General features: G+C 37.9%; 1 protein-coding gene across 3 annotated transcripts; it reads left to right on the top strand.

The window, feature by feature from the left end:
* Positions 1–3,015: 3,015 nt before the first annotated feature.
* On the top strand, positions 3,016–15,124 carry lrrc73 (leucine rich repeat containing 73). 3 transcript variants are annotated; one of them, XM_083540671.1, is made up of 6 exons: positions 3,016–3,145; positions 3,347–3,469; positions 6,970–7,070; positions 10,857–11,052; positions 11,160–11,192; positions 14,743–15,124. In XM_083540671.1, the coding sequence occupies exons 1-6, from the start codon at positions 3,082–3,084 to the stop codon at positions 14,811–14,813; spliced, it is 588 nt and encodes a 195-aa protein (XP_083396797.1). In that variant the 5' UTR covers positions 3,016–3,081; the 3' UTR covers positions 14,814–15,124. The 3 variants fall into 3 exon arrangements, with proteins under 3 accessions (XP_083396797.1, XP_083396798.1, XP_083396799.1); XM_083540672.1 differs by lacking the exon at positions 11,160–11,192; XM_083540673.1 differs by lacking the exon at positions 14,743–15,124 and having other exon boundaries at positions 11,160–12,088.
* Positions 15,125–15,485: the final 361 nt, after the last annotated feature.

Genomic DNA, 15,485 nt, shown 5'->3' with positions numbered 1-15,485 from the left:
AATAATAATAATAATAATCAATAATGCAATTTGTTTTCAGGGAATGGCGTTATTGCTTAGTTGGGCTGCTCAAGTTACGAGTTCGCGTGATGGTAAGATAACACAGCCACCTGCGAAATGGCGGACAGTACAGGGTCAACTGGCAGCAGGAAAAAAGTGTCATCCAAGTTATAGGAGCATTTTATACTTAACACAACAAAGAATGATGTAACCTGCAAGTTATGCAAAACAGAGCTTGTGTGGGATGGAAGTACCACAATGATGCACGAGCACGTGAGAAGAAAACACACTGGTGTCACGGATGAAGGCGAAACATCTCAGCTCGCTCGTGACATAGTGATGGATTCAATTAAAACAGTGCGAACAAACACTAAAGCTAAAAGCAGCAAATAGCAACAGTAAACAATCACATTTTTAGTTACTGTTGTGGTTTTCAGGGAATAATTATGCATTTGTATTATGTGCATATTTGCAATACAGGTCTTTTTTTTTTAATTCGTTTCCATTCTCCTTTTATAGCATTTGTTTTCTACAACAGTTCACTCATCTGTTTTTAAACATGATTTACTGCGGCTTTACTATGTTCAAATGCTTGTTTACAATGTTTAAATATTTAATTTATGCATGTATCATTTAATTATTTTTCAAAATTTTTAATTCCTTGTATATTCTAGATGCTTATATCTTCACAACTGAACAAAATGTTTATGTATTTTTTTTAAAACAAAAATTATCAAAACATATTTATATATATTTTTTTTCAGCATGGTTGTCAACAGCAATTATCATTAAAAATAGGGATGCACCGAAATGAAAATTCTGGGCCGAAACCGAAAACTGAAAAAGAGGAAAGCAAGGCCGAAAACCGAAACACCGAAACACCGAAAGAAATTATGCCAATTATTATTACCATTGCATTAATGGCTATGACTGTGTACTAAACTTACTAAAATCAAGGCATTTCAATTGCATAAATTAATATTAACGGTGCAAAGAATAAATTTATTACAAATTATGAAAATATTTATTTATAGCACATTGCAACAATGCACAGGATAAAATAAATTAAAATTCAAACTTAAATGTTTAACTTAAATGCGCTCATGTGTACATTAAATAATAATGTACAGGCCCTCTGGCCTCCTGAAAGGTTGTACAATTAAATATGTTCTTTCATAAAAACAAAGTGCATTCCGAACAAGTGCAACTGCTTAAAGATACAATACAACAATATCACTGGGAAACTTCCTGCCTTTTCAAAAACGTCCGCCACAGACGGAGTGCGCGTGCTCGGAGGGGTTTTGCTTTTCTGTGCCGCGTTCCTCTCAAATTCAGCAAAGCGATCGGGATGTTTGGATTTCAGGTGATAAATTAAACCAGACGTGGAGAAAGTTTTTGCAGACGAAATTTCGGCATTACATGTTTTGCAAATCGCTATCCGTGGGTCTTTCTCAGATATACTGAAATACGTCCACACCGCAGACATGTTGCTTCAGACAGGCACGTGCGGGCAGCGGTTTCTGTTTGCGTCATCACAACAAACTGTTTCGGCCGCGTTTTTTCGGTGATCAAAGTCTTTCGGTGGCCGAATATTCGGTGCATCCCTAATTAAAAACAATACAAATGTTGATTTACACAAAATGCTTCATCTTGCATACTCTTTTAATCTTGCATGCTGTTTATTTTAACATTTTTACAGAAGACCCAACATGAGTGAATTTGTTCAGTGGAGCACTCCCATGCCCTCTTTAACAAGCAGCCACTAAACTTTAAAATGTCAACATTAACGAGAGTTAAACTCAACATGTTGGCATTTGCATTTTTTGTTGTTTTTATACATAAATACCCTGAAATAGGGTTTCATATAGTTATAATAAGCACAACATCTAATATTTGCATCAGATTAATCAATTAATGGGGGGGGGAAAGAAGCATCTGATTAACAGATTATCAAAATAATCGTTAGTGGCTGCCCTAGTTATAAACCTTAAAAATATAGATATTTCCTTTAAAAAAAAACTTGATTGTCTGGACCTCCTGGCATCTTGAACCAAAACTTCGACCTCAGCATTTTGCAGCTCCATGCAGTAACCTATATTTGTGCATAGGGACACTGTTGTTTTTGGGCCTCTTAGTTCCAGTGAATGGAAAAAAATGTAAAACTACACAGCACAAGGACATTCTGCTTTTAACTTTGCATCTGGCTACCCTACCATACAGGCCTAATTGGTGGAGTGCTGTAGAGATGGTTGTTCTTCTGGAATGTTCTCCTCTCTCCACTCTTTTTGAGTGACCATCAGGTTCTTGGTCACCTCCCTAACTAAGGACCTTCTCCCCTGATTGCTCAGTTTTGTCGGGCGGCCCACTCTAGGAAGAGTCCTGGTGGTTCCAAACTTCTTTCAGATTGAGGCCACTGTGCTCATTGGGACCTTCAATCCTGCAAAAAAATGTTTTTGTACCTTTCGGTGCCTTGATAAAATCCTGTCTCTGAGGTCTACAGACAATTCCTTGGACTTCTTAGCTTGGTTTGTGCTCTGACATGCACTGTTAACTGTGGAAAATTATATAGACACGTGTGTGCCTTTCCAAATCATGTCAAATCAACTGAATTCACCACAGGTGGACTCTAACCAAGTTGTAGAAACATCTCAAGGATAATCAGTGGAAACAGGATGCATTTGAGCTCAATTTTGAATGTCATGGCAAAGGCTGTGAATATTTATTTTTATTAATTATTTTTATAAATTTGCTAAGATTTCAAGCAATCCTCTTTCACGTTGTTATTATGGGGTATTGGTTGTGGAATTTTGAGTAAAATAATGAATGTAATCCACTTTGGTGTAAGGCTGTAACATGACAAAATGTAGGAAAGGTGAAGCGCTGTGAATACTTTTTAGATGTAGTGTACTAAAAAATGTGACTACTTTTGTTTTCTATACTTAATGTTCTCTTTTTCTATTCTTGTGCTCCGCTCACCCTTACAGTCTGCACGGAAGCCCTCTTTTAGATGCAGGGTTGGTCACTCTGAACACGGCTCTGTCAACTCACCCTTCTCTTGTGTCCTTGGACCTGGGAGATTGTATGCTGGGAGATGAAGCAATTCAGCTGATTTGTGGCATGTTGCCTCCAGATGGGGCCAAATCTGGTAAAAGCTCATAACCTTTAAAAACCCCCACAATAAAATGTAATCAACTTTTCAGTCATTTCAAGAACAATTGATTCAAAAAGATTAAGATGAACATTTATACTTGTCAGTATTAGTTACATGCTAGCACTATTTTATTTGTAGTTGAACACTTGGTTTGTAATACCTTTTTGGTTGTTATTTATATTTTTTGTCCTACAGGTCTCAGAGAGTTGACACTAAGTGCAAACCCAGCCATCACCACTAAAGGTTGGGCTCGCCTGGCAATCGCTGTGGCTCATAGCTCACAGCTACGGGTCCTTAATCTCGACTACAATCCCTTAGGTAAATGTTCCAGGACATGCTGAGCAATTTAATTAAACCTACATTATATAACCAAAAGGATGTGGACATCTGACACCCATATGCGGAGCTTCCTCAAACTACCACAATGCTTAGGATGTCTTGTAGTATTAAGATTTTTGTTCACTTGAACTAAGGGTTCCAAACATGTTTTATTTGGACACTTCCCTTTGGCACACAGTGAGGTCTATAAAATACAGCTTGCCTAAATTTGAGTGGAAGAACCTGCGTGGACTGCGCTACAGCTCCACTGAGTATCTTTGGAATCAACACCTGAACCCTCATCCACCATCAGTATCTGACCTCACTGATGCTTTTGTGGCTGAATGAGCAAACCCAAACAGCCACACCCCAAAATCTAATGGAAAATCTTCCCAAAAGAGTGACGGTTACTATAACAGCAAAAGGGGAATAATTATCGAATGTGCAAAAAATGCATTTGCATTTTATTGAAGCCCAAAACACACCCCACTTAAATGTAGGCAATAATCATTTTGGATTTAACTGGAGCTGAGCAGACACACATTCTTTAGGCCAGTGTTCTATATTGATGTCAATCTTTGGCCACATAGCATTTTTTGAACATGCGTACGAGATTGACAGAGGAGAGAGAGTATGAGATCCCATCTCAGCCAGAGAGCATAAGCAATTTTGCTCTATAGGACTTTCAACCACAGAAGACTGGGGCTTCAACCTTCAAAATGTTTCTTGTTGTAACACTTGGGCACTGGGAATGCCATTTCTTTTTCTTTTTTTACATTTAAATGCAAGAAGCCTTAATTTATCAAATAGTGTGTTAAGATCCATGTTTAAAAAAGTCTAAAACTGAAATAATTCTATTTTATTTTCAGTAATATTATTTCAGCAGACTGTTTTGTAGAATTCATTTGATCAATCTCAGTCATGCTGGTTGAACAAATACTAACATAATCTGGCCATTATTGTAGGTGCCTCATGGAGCTATTGCATGTATTTATCAAGGGCGAAAGCACACCAGAATTATATGCAGGCACCATTAGCTCTGGATTAATTACAAGGAGCTTAAGAAAAACACCTATTTTTCAGGGGAATATGGTAGAGTATGTATAGTCTACAATATGGTGTATCAGCAGCACTCAATACTGAATCAAGGGAAAATGTAGGAGTGGTACAGCAAGTTGAAAGTGAAGTAATAATAATATTTGCTGCTATAAAAATCTAATAAAGGTGTTTCAGTAGATTTTGGAGTATGGTTGTGAAGATTTGTGCTAAATCAGCCATAAGCACTTCAGTAACGTCAAGATATAGGATGAGGAGGCATGGGGCATATTCAGTATTTCAGTTCATCCCAAAATGTGTTTAATAGGAATAAAGTCAGAGCTCTACAGGCCACTCATAATCGTCCACTCCAAAAAATTTAAAGCATGTCTTCGTGGCGCTGGATTTGTGCACAGGGGTATTGTCATGCTGGAACAGGTTTGGGTCTCCCAGTTCAAATAAAGAGAACATTTTATGCTTATTATTTAATGTAGTAGTACTAAAGTAGTAGTAATTAGAGGTCGACTGATTACTTTGGTTCTGTCTAATCAATTGGCACTAATAGATGATTGCTGGAACTATTGGCAAAAATCCATACAAATAGTTTTTCCAGGTTGCTTCTATGCTGTAGCACCTGAGACGGTCTGCTGTCATTATACAGTATGAGAGCAGCCTCTAGAGACGCCTCGTGCTGTTTGATTTGACCTGCGCTGTACCTCATTCATGTTTGTTCCTATTGCATTAACTAAAGTAAACAGATACAATTAAAATTAATTTAATCTAAAAATGCATTAGTAAATGTTGACAATTAACAAATAAACAATACTAAAACATTTATTAACTTCAGTTAATGTTACAAATAGAATTTTAGCATTTCATATTACTGTTTAGTAGTCATGCTTACAAGGCCAGAGCAATGAAATTAGATTTATTTTTATTTTTGTAATAAAGTTCAGTACTATTTTACATGGAGGTTTTTTTATTTTTATATCCAGTAACCATTTGATCGGTTGATTAATCGGTTAACAGCAAGTACAATTTTCTTAGCCTTTTCAGATTTTCTTAGCCTGAATCTGGGTAAAACCGACATTCTGATAACTGGTCCCGCATCTCTAATAAAAATCAACTCTGTGGACTTTAGTCTTGATCTGGATGCTACTACGATTTTCCCCTCAGCTACTGTTAGAAATTTAGGTATCATACTCGACCCCTCACTATCCTTTGATGCCCATATTCGCAGCCTCTCCAAAACATCTTTTTTTTTCATTTACAATGCATTGTCAAACTGCGACCTTTCATCTGCAGAAATGATGCCGAACCATTAGTGCATGCTCTGATTACGTCCCGTCTCGACTACTGCAATTCACTCTTCTCTGGTCTATCAGCTCACTCAATCTCACGTTTACAGCACATACAAAACTCGGCTGCCAGAATGTTAACCTCCAATAAAAAATCTGCCCACATTACCCCAATATTATTTGATCTTCACTGGCTGCCAGTCTCATCTCGCATAAAATATAAAATCATACTTCTCACTTATAAGGCACTAAATGTTTTTTCCCCTCACTATCTTTCCGATCTTCTCTCATCCTATGTTCCTTCACGATCACTCCGGTCTTTAAATTCTGAACTTCTTTGTGTACCTAGATACCGTCTATCCTCTGCGGGTGGCAGATCCTTTTCTGTCATTGCTCCAATACTATGGAACTCCTTACCCATTGCACTCAGAACCATTACCACTTTGACTAAATTTAAATCAAGGCTTAAGACCCACCTTTTCAACCTCCACTATCAGTCAATGCATATGTGTTAGGAGTCCTTCATTTTTCTGAAATGTGGTGTATGTTTCATGTACTATGTAGTGTTCTATCTCTTGTCCTGTATGTTTTTATGTCTATGTTGTCTCTGCTATTAACTCATGCAGCTGCATGTGATCCTTCGTCCTGGGCAAATGTCCGACGAATATGTTTATGTTTATGTATGTTCATTATATTATATTGTACCTTGTAAAGCGTCCTTGAGCTTGGGAAAGGCGCTATATAAATTAAACTTATTATTATTATTACGATCTGTATCTGTAATCGGACCTCTAGTTAGTAATGAACAGTAATCGCTTCTTTTTTATTGTGTTCTTTTTCATTACTACATTATAGTTAAATGTTGAACAAAATTGCTGTTTTAGTAGTTAGAATTTAATTAGAAAGTTCTTAAGCCAGTTGCTTAGTATTCAGCCCATGCTTAAATACTTAATCCAGGTTGGGATGAGCTCAGAGTGGTGCAACACATTAACGACACTGATCTTGTTTCAGTTGCCAAGTATTTTGCTGATCATCACTTTCCTCAGAATATAAAATGGCATTAGTGTCCATACTGCTGCAGCGATGTAGTGGATGCAGTTTTAGGGCACCAAAGGACAGCATTTTTTTCTGTGTCTCAGCTCTTTTTTTTTAAATGTGTTCTCTTAGGGGACCAGATTGCTGGAATGCTGGCCGTTGCTGTGGCATCTAGCAGGACCTTGGAGGTTTTAGATTTGGAGGGAACAGGGCTCACAAATCAATCAGCACAGGTAAACAATTTGAGAATGCCACAGTATAATCAGGAATAAACAATGCCCATGTGTAACAAGAATAAAAATTTGACTGCAATTACAAACATGACCCACTTCCTAGAGCAAACGAATGTGTACATCAACTGATAATTTTTAGTGGTCATATTTTACTTCTATTCTCGGATTGTATAGTTTGTTATTGCTTTAATTTAATTTAGTTTTCATTTATTTTACAGTTATCTTTGCGTGTGCTTTATTTATTTGGATTTACTATTATGATTAAAATATTATGTCAGTTGTGGCTATGAGAAAACAAACATCCATCTATCTTCAATTGCATCTTTCTTCAACCTTTCTTGAAAATGGGATACTTTGTAAGAAAGAGAAGAATACCCCTCCCTTTTTGGCTGTTTTTGGCTTAAGTTTTACCTAATTAGTGTTGAAAATATCAAATGAAATTACTATTAAAATTTACCAGGGCATTATATAAACTTTTTCCTGAGTGTCAAATGACATGTATGCCATACGACATTCTGCATTTATCTGCTACAGCATTGTAAAAGGCAGTGACTGCTAGGCAGTAAAGAGTAAACAGAGTCACATTTCAAGTCCAGTACAGCCAGTGTGTCACATTGTGTCACATTCCACATTTAAACAATATGAGCAACATGTCAGCAACGAGACTGGTACAGACGGTACAGAAAGTATTCAGACCCCCGTACATTTTTCACGCTGTTATATTGCAGCCAATTGCTAAAATCATTTATAAAATCAATCAAGTTCATTTCTTTTTCTCATTATTGTACACACAGCACCCCATATTGACAGAAAAACACAGAATAGTTTAAATTTTTGCAGATGTATTAAGGAAAACTGCAATATCACATGGTCCTAAGTATTCAGACCCTTTGCTGTGACACTCATATATTTAACTCAGGTGCTATTAATTTCTTCTGATCATCCTTGAGATGGTTCTCCACCTTTATTTAAATTCAGCTGGGTTTAATTATACTGATTGGACTTGATTAGGAAAGCCACTATATAATATGTCTATACAAGACCTTACAGATCACAATGCATGTCAGAGTAAATGAGAATCATGAGGTCAAAGGAACTGCCTGAAGAGCTCAGAGACAGAATTGTGGCAAGGCACAGATATGGCCAAGGTTACAAAAAATTTGGCTGAGCTCCAGAGATGCAGTCGGGAGATTGAAGAAAGTTGTAGAAAGTCAACCATCACTGCAGCCCTCCACCAGTCGGGGCTTATTGGCAGAGTGGCCTGATGGAAGCCTCTCCTTAGTGCAAGACACATGAAAGCCCGCATGGAGTTTGCTAAAAAAAAAACACCTGAAGGCCCCCAAGATGGTGAGAAATAAGATTATCTGGTCTGATGAGTCCAAGATAGAACTTTTTGGCCTTAATTGTAAGCAGTATGTGTGGAGAAAACCAGGCACTGCTCATCACCTGTCCAATACAGTCATGAAGCATGGTGGTGGCAGCATCATGCTGTGGGGGTGTTTTTGAGCTGCAGGGACAGGACGACTGGTTGCAATCGAGAGAAAGATAAATGTGGCCAAGTACAGGGATATCCTGGAGAAAAACCTTCTCTAGAGTGCTCTGGACCTCAGATTGGGCCGAAGGTTTACCTTCCAACAAGACAATGACCCTAAGCACACAGCTAAAATAACGAAGGAGTGGCTTCACAACAACTTCGTGACTGTTCTTGAATGGTCCAGCCAGAGACCTTACTTAAACCCAATTGAGAATCTCTGGAGAGACCTAAAAATGGCTGTCCACCAACGTTTACCATCCAACCTGACAGAACTGGAGAGGACCTGCAAGGAGGAATGGCAGAGGATCCCCAAATCCAGGTGTGAAAGACTTGTTGCATCTCTCCCAAAAAAGACTCCTGGCTGTATTAGATCAAAAGGGGGCTTCTACTAAATACTGAGCAAAGGGTCTGAATACTTAGGACCATGTGATATTTCAGTTTTTCTTTTTTAATAAATCTGCAAAAATATCAACAATTCTGTGTTTTTCTGTCAATATGGGGTGTTGTGTTTACATTAATGAGGAAAAGAAATGTACTTAAATGATTTTAGGAAATGGCTGCAATATAACAAAGAGTGAAAAATGTAAGGGGGTCTGAATACTTTCCGTACCCACTGTAGCCTTGATACCATGACACCTGTTTGTGCAAACTCTAATTACTTCAAATAAAACTGTAATTTTGTACAATAACTTGCTTTCCATTTCACTCCAGATTTAAACATGCCGTTTCGCTTTTACATTAAAGTGAATACATAATTCATTGTCATTCATTTTCTCCCGCTTATCCGTAATTCGGGTCGTGGGGGCAGCAGTCTAAGCAGGCCCCCGCCTTCGACTGCTGCCCAATCCTCACAGCACCGTCCCTTATGGTCCCTCCTGCAGGTGGTGAGCCCACGGGAAGGTGAATACATAAATTGTGTTAAATTATGACTTGATTCGAGACTGTAGGCATAACCCCACAGTTCATTAAGAATAATGGTTCTGTGTGTGTGTGTGTGTGTGTGTGTGTGTGTGTAAAAATAGAAATCTCTCTCTTTTTAAAAGGGTATAATGTGCAGGAGAATGGAACATTGAATTGCAGCAATTATTAAAATATAATTCTTATAGATTAGTACTTTTACTTTGGATACTAGTCTATTTAAAATCAGGTACGCTTGTTCTTTTTCTCAAGTACAAATATAAAAGGAGAATGTTTACATTCACTAAAGTATTATTTAAACAAGTTTTGAGTAAAAGACAGGAGGTGGAGCTGGAGGTAGCAGAGTTGAAGATGCTGTGATTTTTATTGGGAGTGACGAGGACGAACAGGATTAAAAACAAGTTTATTAGAGGGACCTTGGTGCAGGTAGGACATTTTCAGGACAAGGTGAGAAAAATGGTTTGGTCATGTGCAGAGGAGGGACACGGGGTATATCGGTAGAAGAATGCTGAGGATGCGGCATGAGTTTATGTTAATGAAGTAGGGAGCTGCTGAAGAAGGGTTTCAATGATGGTGCTCTTCTAGAAGATTTGTGTATAAAAGTATACACCTGATACAATACACTTTACTGTGAGTCAGATATAAGATTTTGCAGGTGCTGGGACTAAGTACTTGTAAACGCCACTAGAGGGCGACACAGTGTCCACTTGAACAATTTCTGGCATGTGTGTAATGCAGGGGCTGCCTGAGCAGAGCTTTTGGGTGAAAACACCAGGAGTAAAGATGCCTTGAATAGTCGGACATACCTCACATGCACGGGAAAAATGGTCACAAAATGTCAATTCGAATTCAGAGACTGAATGACTGACTCAAATATTATATCTGCTTGCGCCTGACTGTCGACTCTGTGCTTTTGTCTCAGTCAGGGTCATTGCTTAATTAGTAAGTATAGGCTTAGTGCTGCTAATTCATATCAGATAATTACTGAATATTTCACAAGATTAGGTGAGAACAAATGTACAATGAGTCAAGGATATCTGGATTATTCATGAACAGAATTTTTACTTGGTCTACTAGCAGCTAACATTTGCCCTCATTGAAGTGAGTATGTGTAATTTCCATTTCATCAACTAGCAAAGCCAAGAACAAACATACAGGATAATCACCTTTTACCTCATCACCGCTCTCACTCTCTCTTCACCCGTCCCATAATCCTATATCTACTAGTCTGTGTTCCATCAGATCCTGTATACAGTATATTGGATTATACACAAAGCTGAAACAGTTCAGGCTGTAATGACACATCTGTATTCGTTGTGTAACTGCGGCTTCAGGTCTTTCTGGACATGGTGGAGAATTACCCGACATGCCTGCGTGTGCTGGTGCTGGCTGAGAACGCCATCAGCCCTGAGCTGCAACAGCAGATCTCTGACCTCCTGTCTGAAGGTGAGGAGGATGAGGACCGGGACACAGAGGCCCATGGCAGCTCGGTCACCATGCGAGAGAAACCTGCCTGGCTTCCCCACAGCAGTAAGGGCTGATCCACTCTCACACACTTCCTTCCTTCCTTCCTTCCGACTTGAGTGCAACTCTCTCATTATTCCTACCTCTTTCTCTTTCTGTGTGGAACTTTCCAGGAGTCAGCAGCACTCGGAAGAGCAGGAGTGTCGGTGTGTTTAGAGTAATACAGGAGAGTCTGTAGCATTTCTCGTGCAATATAAGGACAAAGTGTATGCTTTACTTAGATAGCAGGGGTGTCCTGATGGGCCACAGCACTGCAGAGCTTAGAGCAGAGCTACCTCATGTAATACCTGTACTCTGTACCTTAATAACACACGAGCAGGAATGTGGGAATGCTGAATATCGGTATGGCTGTGATTTGGCCGTAGCTAATCACAGCCATGCTGATATTCAGTACGACTACGAGTGCTTTAATACAACAAAATCGTCTATAGAACAAGTGACATTTCAGCCACAGTATGGCCAAATGCTCTGTTTATTTTTTCTCCACTAACGGAAATTGATTCATAGAAGCCACACTCTTTTTTTTTTTTTTTTTTTTTTTTTTTTATAGAATGTTGGCTAGCTAGTGCATGTCACGCTATTTTTATTTTTTTTCCCAAAATTTCTATTTCTGAACACTATAATTTGCCCTGTTCACTGAGGTCATAAATAAAAGCTACTGTAGTAACTGGTTTCAAACTAGAAAGACAGCTGAGGTTTTAGGAGGTTATGTGGTAGTAGGAAATCTAAACGCTTTTAGACCAATCGTATTACAACACCTGCAATTTTAATAATTACACAAATTACAAAAAAAAAAACGTATATAGTGTAGTTTATAGGACCAATTTATTCCCACAATGCACCGTGAGCAGGCATCAGTTATGACTCAAATGGCTGTGAGAAGAGCTGGGGCCTGTTCTCATACATCACTATACAGCAAATAATAGAATGTTGGCTTTACATTTTATCTTCAACACTAAATATAGAAACCTGATTACAACATCCAGATCAAAGAACATTTTCATGAAATCATAAAGCGTGCACCCGATACACTTGACAGTATTCTCAAAATATATACAAAATACAATATGTGGGCAAAAGTTTGTGGACACTTGACCCCTTCAGCATGTTATCCCCATTTGCAGTTACAATAACCTCCACTCTTCTGGGTAGATGTTCCACTAGATTTTAGAGTGTAATTCTGCAGAATTGTGTTTATTCAGCCACAAGCTCCTCAGTAAAGTCAGGTTTGGATGTAGGGTGAGGAGGCCTGGGGTGCAGTCAGTGTTCCAATTAATTTTAAAGCTGTTGAGCTCTGTAACCGGCCACTCAAGATCTTCCACTCCAAACCATATAAACTATATCTAAATGGAGCTTGCGTCATGCACAGGGTACAAAGAAGAAATACTTCCATACTTTTCTCTGTTCTGGCACAAGGTGTTGGAACGAAATTCCACTTGATAATCGAATGCTGAGTCACTAGCAGTACAAAATGCTTTCTAATTATTTATGTATTCTTATTTCTAATAAACAACTTTTATAATATATTTATTGATGGAAATTTCAGTTTCCAGAAGTACTTTTTAAGGCGCTCTGGATAAGGGTGTCTGCCAAATGCTGTAAATGTAGGGGCATTGTTATGCTAGAACAGATTTGGGTTTCTAGTTTAAGTGAAGAACCAATCGAATGCTTTGTGCATCCAACGTTGTCGTAAGATTTTTGGGGAGAAAAATACATTTCTGGAAAGTCAGGCTTCCCATACTTTTGCCCATATAGTGTATACGTGCAATATAGTGTACATTCTGCTTACAATAATGACTACAAATTAATAAAAGTTAAAATGACTGTATTCTGCTAATAGAGTGGCGTCCACTAATATGGGCAAATCTGAGCAGTGCAGGCTGTGAAAAGATGTCTTTTTGATGTTTTGTTTAAAAAAAATAAAAATAAAATCACCATTCTGCTCCTATAGATATCAAACAATTGCAAACACAGTTAATATATATATATATATATATATATATATATATATATATATATATATATATATATATATATATATATATATAAACTTTAAATATATTTAATTCTTATGAATTCATAAGGGTGCCATTCATTTTGTACATTTATATTTACAGTATGTTCTGATTGATATTGTTTTGATGTACACCAAGGAACTAGGAAATGACTGAATTCAAATCAATTTAATTTAGTTTTACTTTAAGTGCTTTAACAATGGACATTCTGCCAGAGCAGCTTTACAGAAGAGGTTATAAAGTTGGAATGTATAAGTTCAGTGCCTATATGTTCCTTATAAGTTGATCCCTAATGAGCGAGACAGTGGCGACTGTGGCAAGGAAAAACTCCCTGAGATGGTATGAGAAAGAAACTTTGAGAGGAAACAGACTCAAAAGAGAACCCACCCTCATATTTATTACAGTTTGATCATTGCTGAGGTGTACTGTGATAGGCGCATGTATGCAAAACTGTTCTGAAGAATTGTGGTCCTGAGCCACTGTAGTAGACTGTTTATTAAATACAGTCAAATTCCATCCTCAAAGTTCTTGAGTTGCTCAGTAACTTCATGGATCTTTAGGCAGTTGATGGCAGTTCTAACTGCAGAGAACTCCATCCAGAGGTGATGAATCAGGCAGATCCGAAGGGAAGAAAGGGAGAGTAACACTGGTACCTTAGGAGCATGTTTAACTCTAACACATAGAGAGAGAGAGCGAGAAGTAGAAGGGCATCAGGGACAGATGAATAATTATTATTAAGAATCCTTATTTTTACATAAATGTTAGAGGTTGCCCAATAGTGGATTTTACTGATAGCTAGGCTGGACCGTACTTGCCAATAACTGATTAATCAACTTGTATTTTTAAATATGTGTCAGTGATTCCCCTCTAGAGGCTGCTCTTGTATAGTTTAACGTAACCTGGAAAAACTATCAGTAAAGGTTTTTGCCATTGGCAGATAGTTCCAGAAATCAATAAATCGTTTAACTTCTAGTTTAAAGAAACTGTACAGTGTGATCAGGGTGTTAGTAGGGACTCTGGCAAGACTAGCTATGGTAGCTTAACTAAAAGGGAAAGATTCCAACCATGACATCCTGTTTTACAGGGTTATGAATATGAGGAAACATATCAGACAAATTTATTTTAGTCATTTATCAAATGGGTAAGAATATAGCAAATGCATTAAACCTGTCCACGAGAGTAGAGTATTTTTGTGATAATTTTTTTATAATTAATATTAACATTATCAAATGTAGAAGGTTAACAATAAAGACAATGTTTCCCACTCATATTGGATCAAGTGTGCCTGTATTAGTGGAGGGCCCTGCAGATGTTCAAATCACCTGAAATATGAGTGCAAAATGATGGTAACTAAGCAACTGTTCCATATCACATATGAATGAATGAACTCTTTTGTTATACTAGCGTTTGGGGAATTATCCTTGATTCCCATTTGAATCGAGTGTGTTAGAAGAGGGTAAACTGTGCTAAGCTCTGCAGATGTCTGGCTCTGAGTCAGGAGTCTGACACCCCTGATTAGTTAGAGAGCTGCATCAGTATATTAAAACCAGTATATAGTAAAAAAAAAATAATAATTTTAGCACTTAACTCCATATACACAGTATAAGAGAACTTGGAGTTATCTTACCCTGAATTTCAGCCAGTTTTACAAATGTTTATGCGCTGTCTTTGACCCTTCCAGACCCCAACTCCCAGATGGTCCTGATGTCATCAGGACTGGGTGAGAGCTTTTTGGGCGAGACTGACTTGTGATATCTGGAGCTGCCTTTGTTTTTAGGTTTGCACTGCACCCTGTGTTAGAGTGCAGCCATTTACAAAGCATGAAGTGTAGCATTTAGTGGTAGACTGTTCAAAGCCGACACGCACACACACACACACACACACACACACACCCCCACACAAAACCTCGACCACCAAGTGACTTATACACTATAGTGAATTATTTATTTGCCTGATGTACAATCTATTTATAAGTAACTATTTAAGCAACAGTGTATTCTTGATTAGATCAGCTAAGTAGGGTTGTTGTGATGGCCTGAATAAATCTATTTACATCTTTCTAAGTGCCGTGTTCCTTTTTCATGATTGTGTCCACGTAGATTTTTCATTGTCAAGCTGTTTGGTAAGTCAGCATTTCTGTCTTTTTATCCACTCGACCTTTAAACCTACAGCTTCAAGCATAACTTCAAACACAGCAACTCATACTCAGTGAGTGATGGCAAATTCCTTTTTCATGTACACTCAAAGCGTATCTACAGTTTACACTGTTTTTTTTTAAACCGTTTCAAAAAGCTGAAATCCCCAGGATATTTTAGCGAGATGTTCCAGTTCCAGATGTTCCAGTTCATGTGCAAAGCAGACGATGTTGTTTTATATTTTTTTCTGAAAAATTGCAATCCGCTTAAAGCTGCTTTTCTGCCTTGC

The sequence above is a fragment of the Silurus aristotelis genome (assembly GCF_946808225.1).
Source record: "Silurus aristotelis genome assembly, chromosome: 4".
Classification (NCBI taxonomy): domain Eukaryota; kingdom Metazoa; phylum Chordata; class Actinopteri; order Siluriformes; family Siluridae; genus Silurus; species Silurus aristotelis.
Note: the sequence above shows the minus strand (reverse complement) of the source record. Positions and strands in the feature narration are given on the sequence as shown.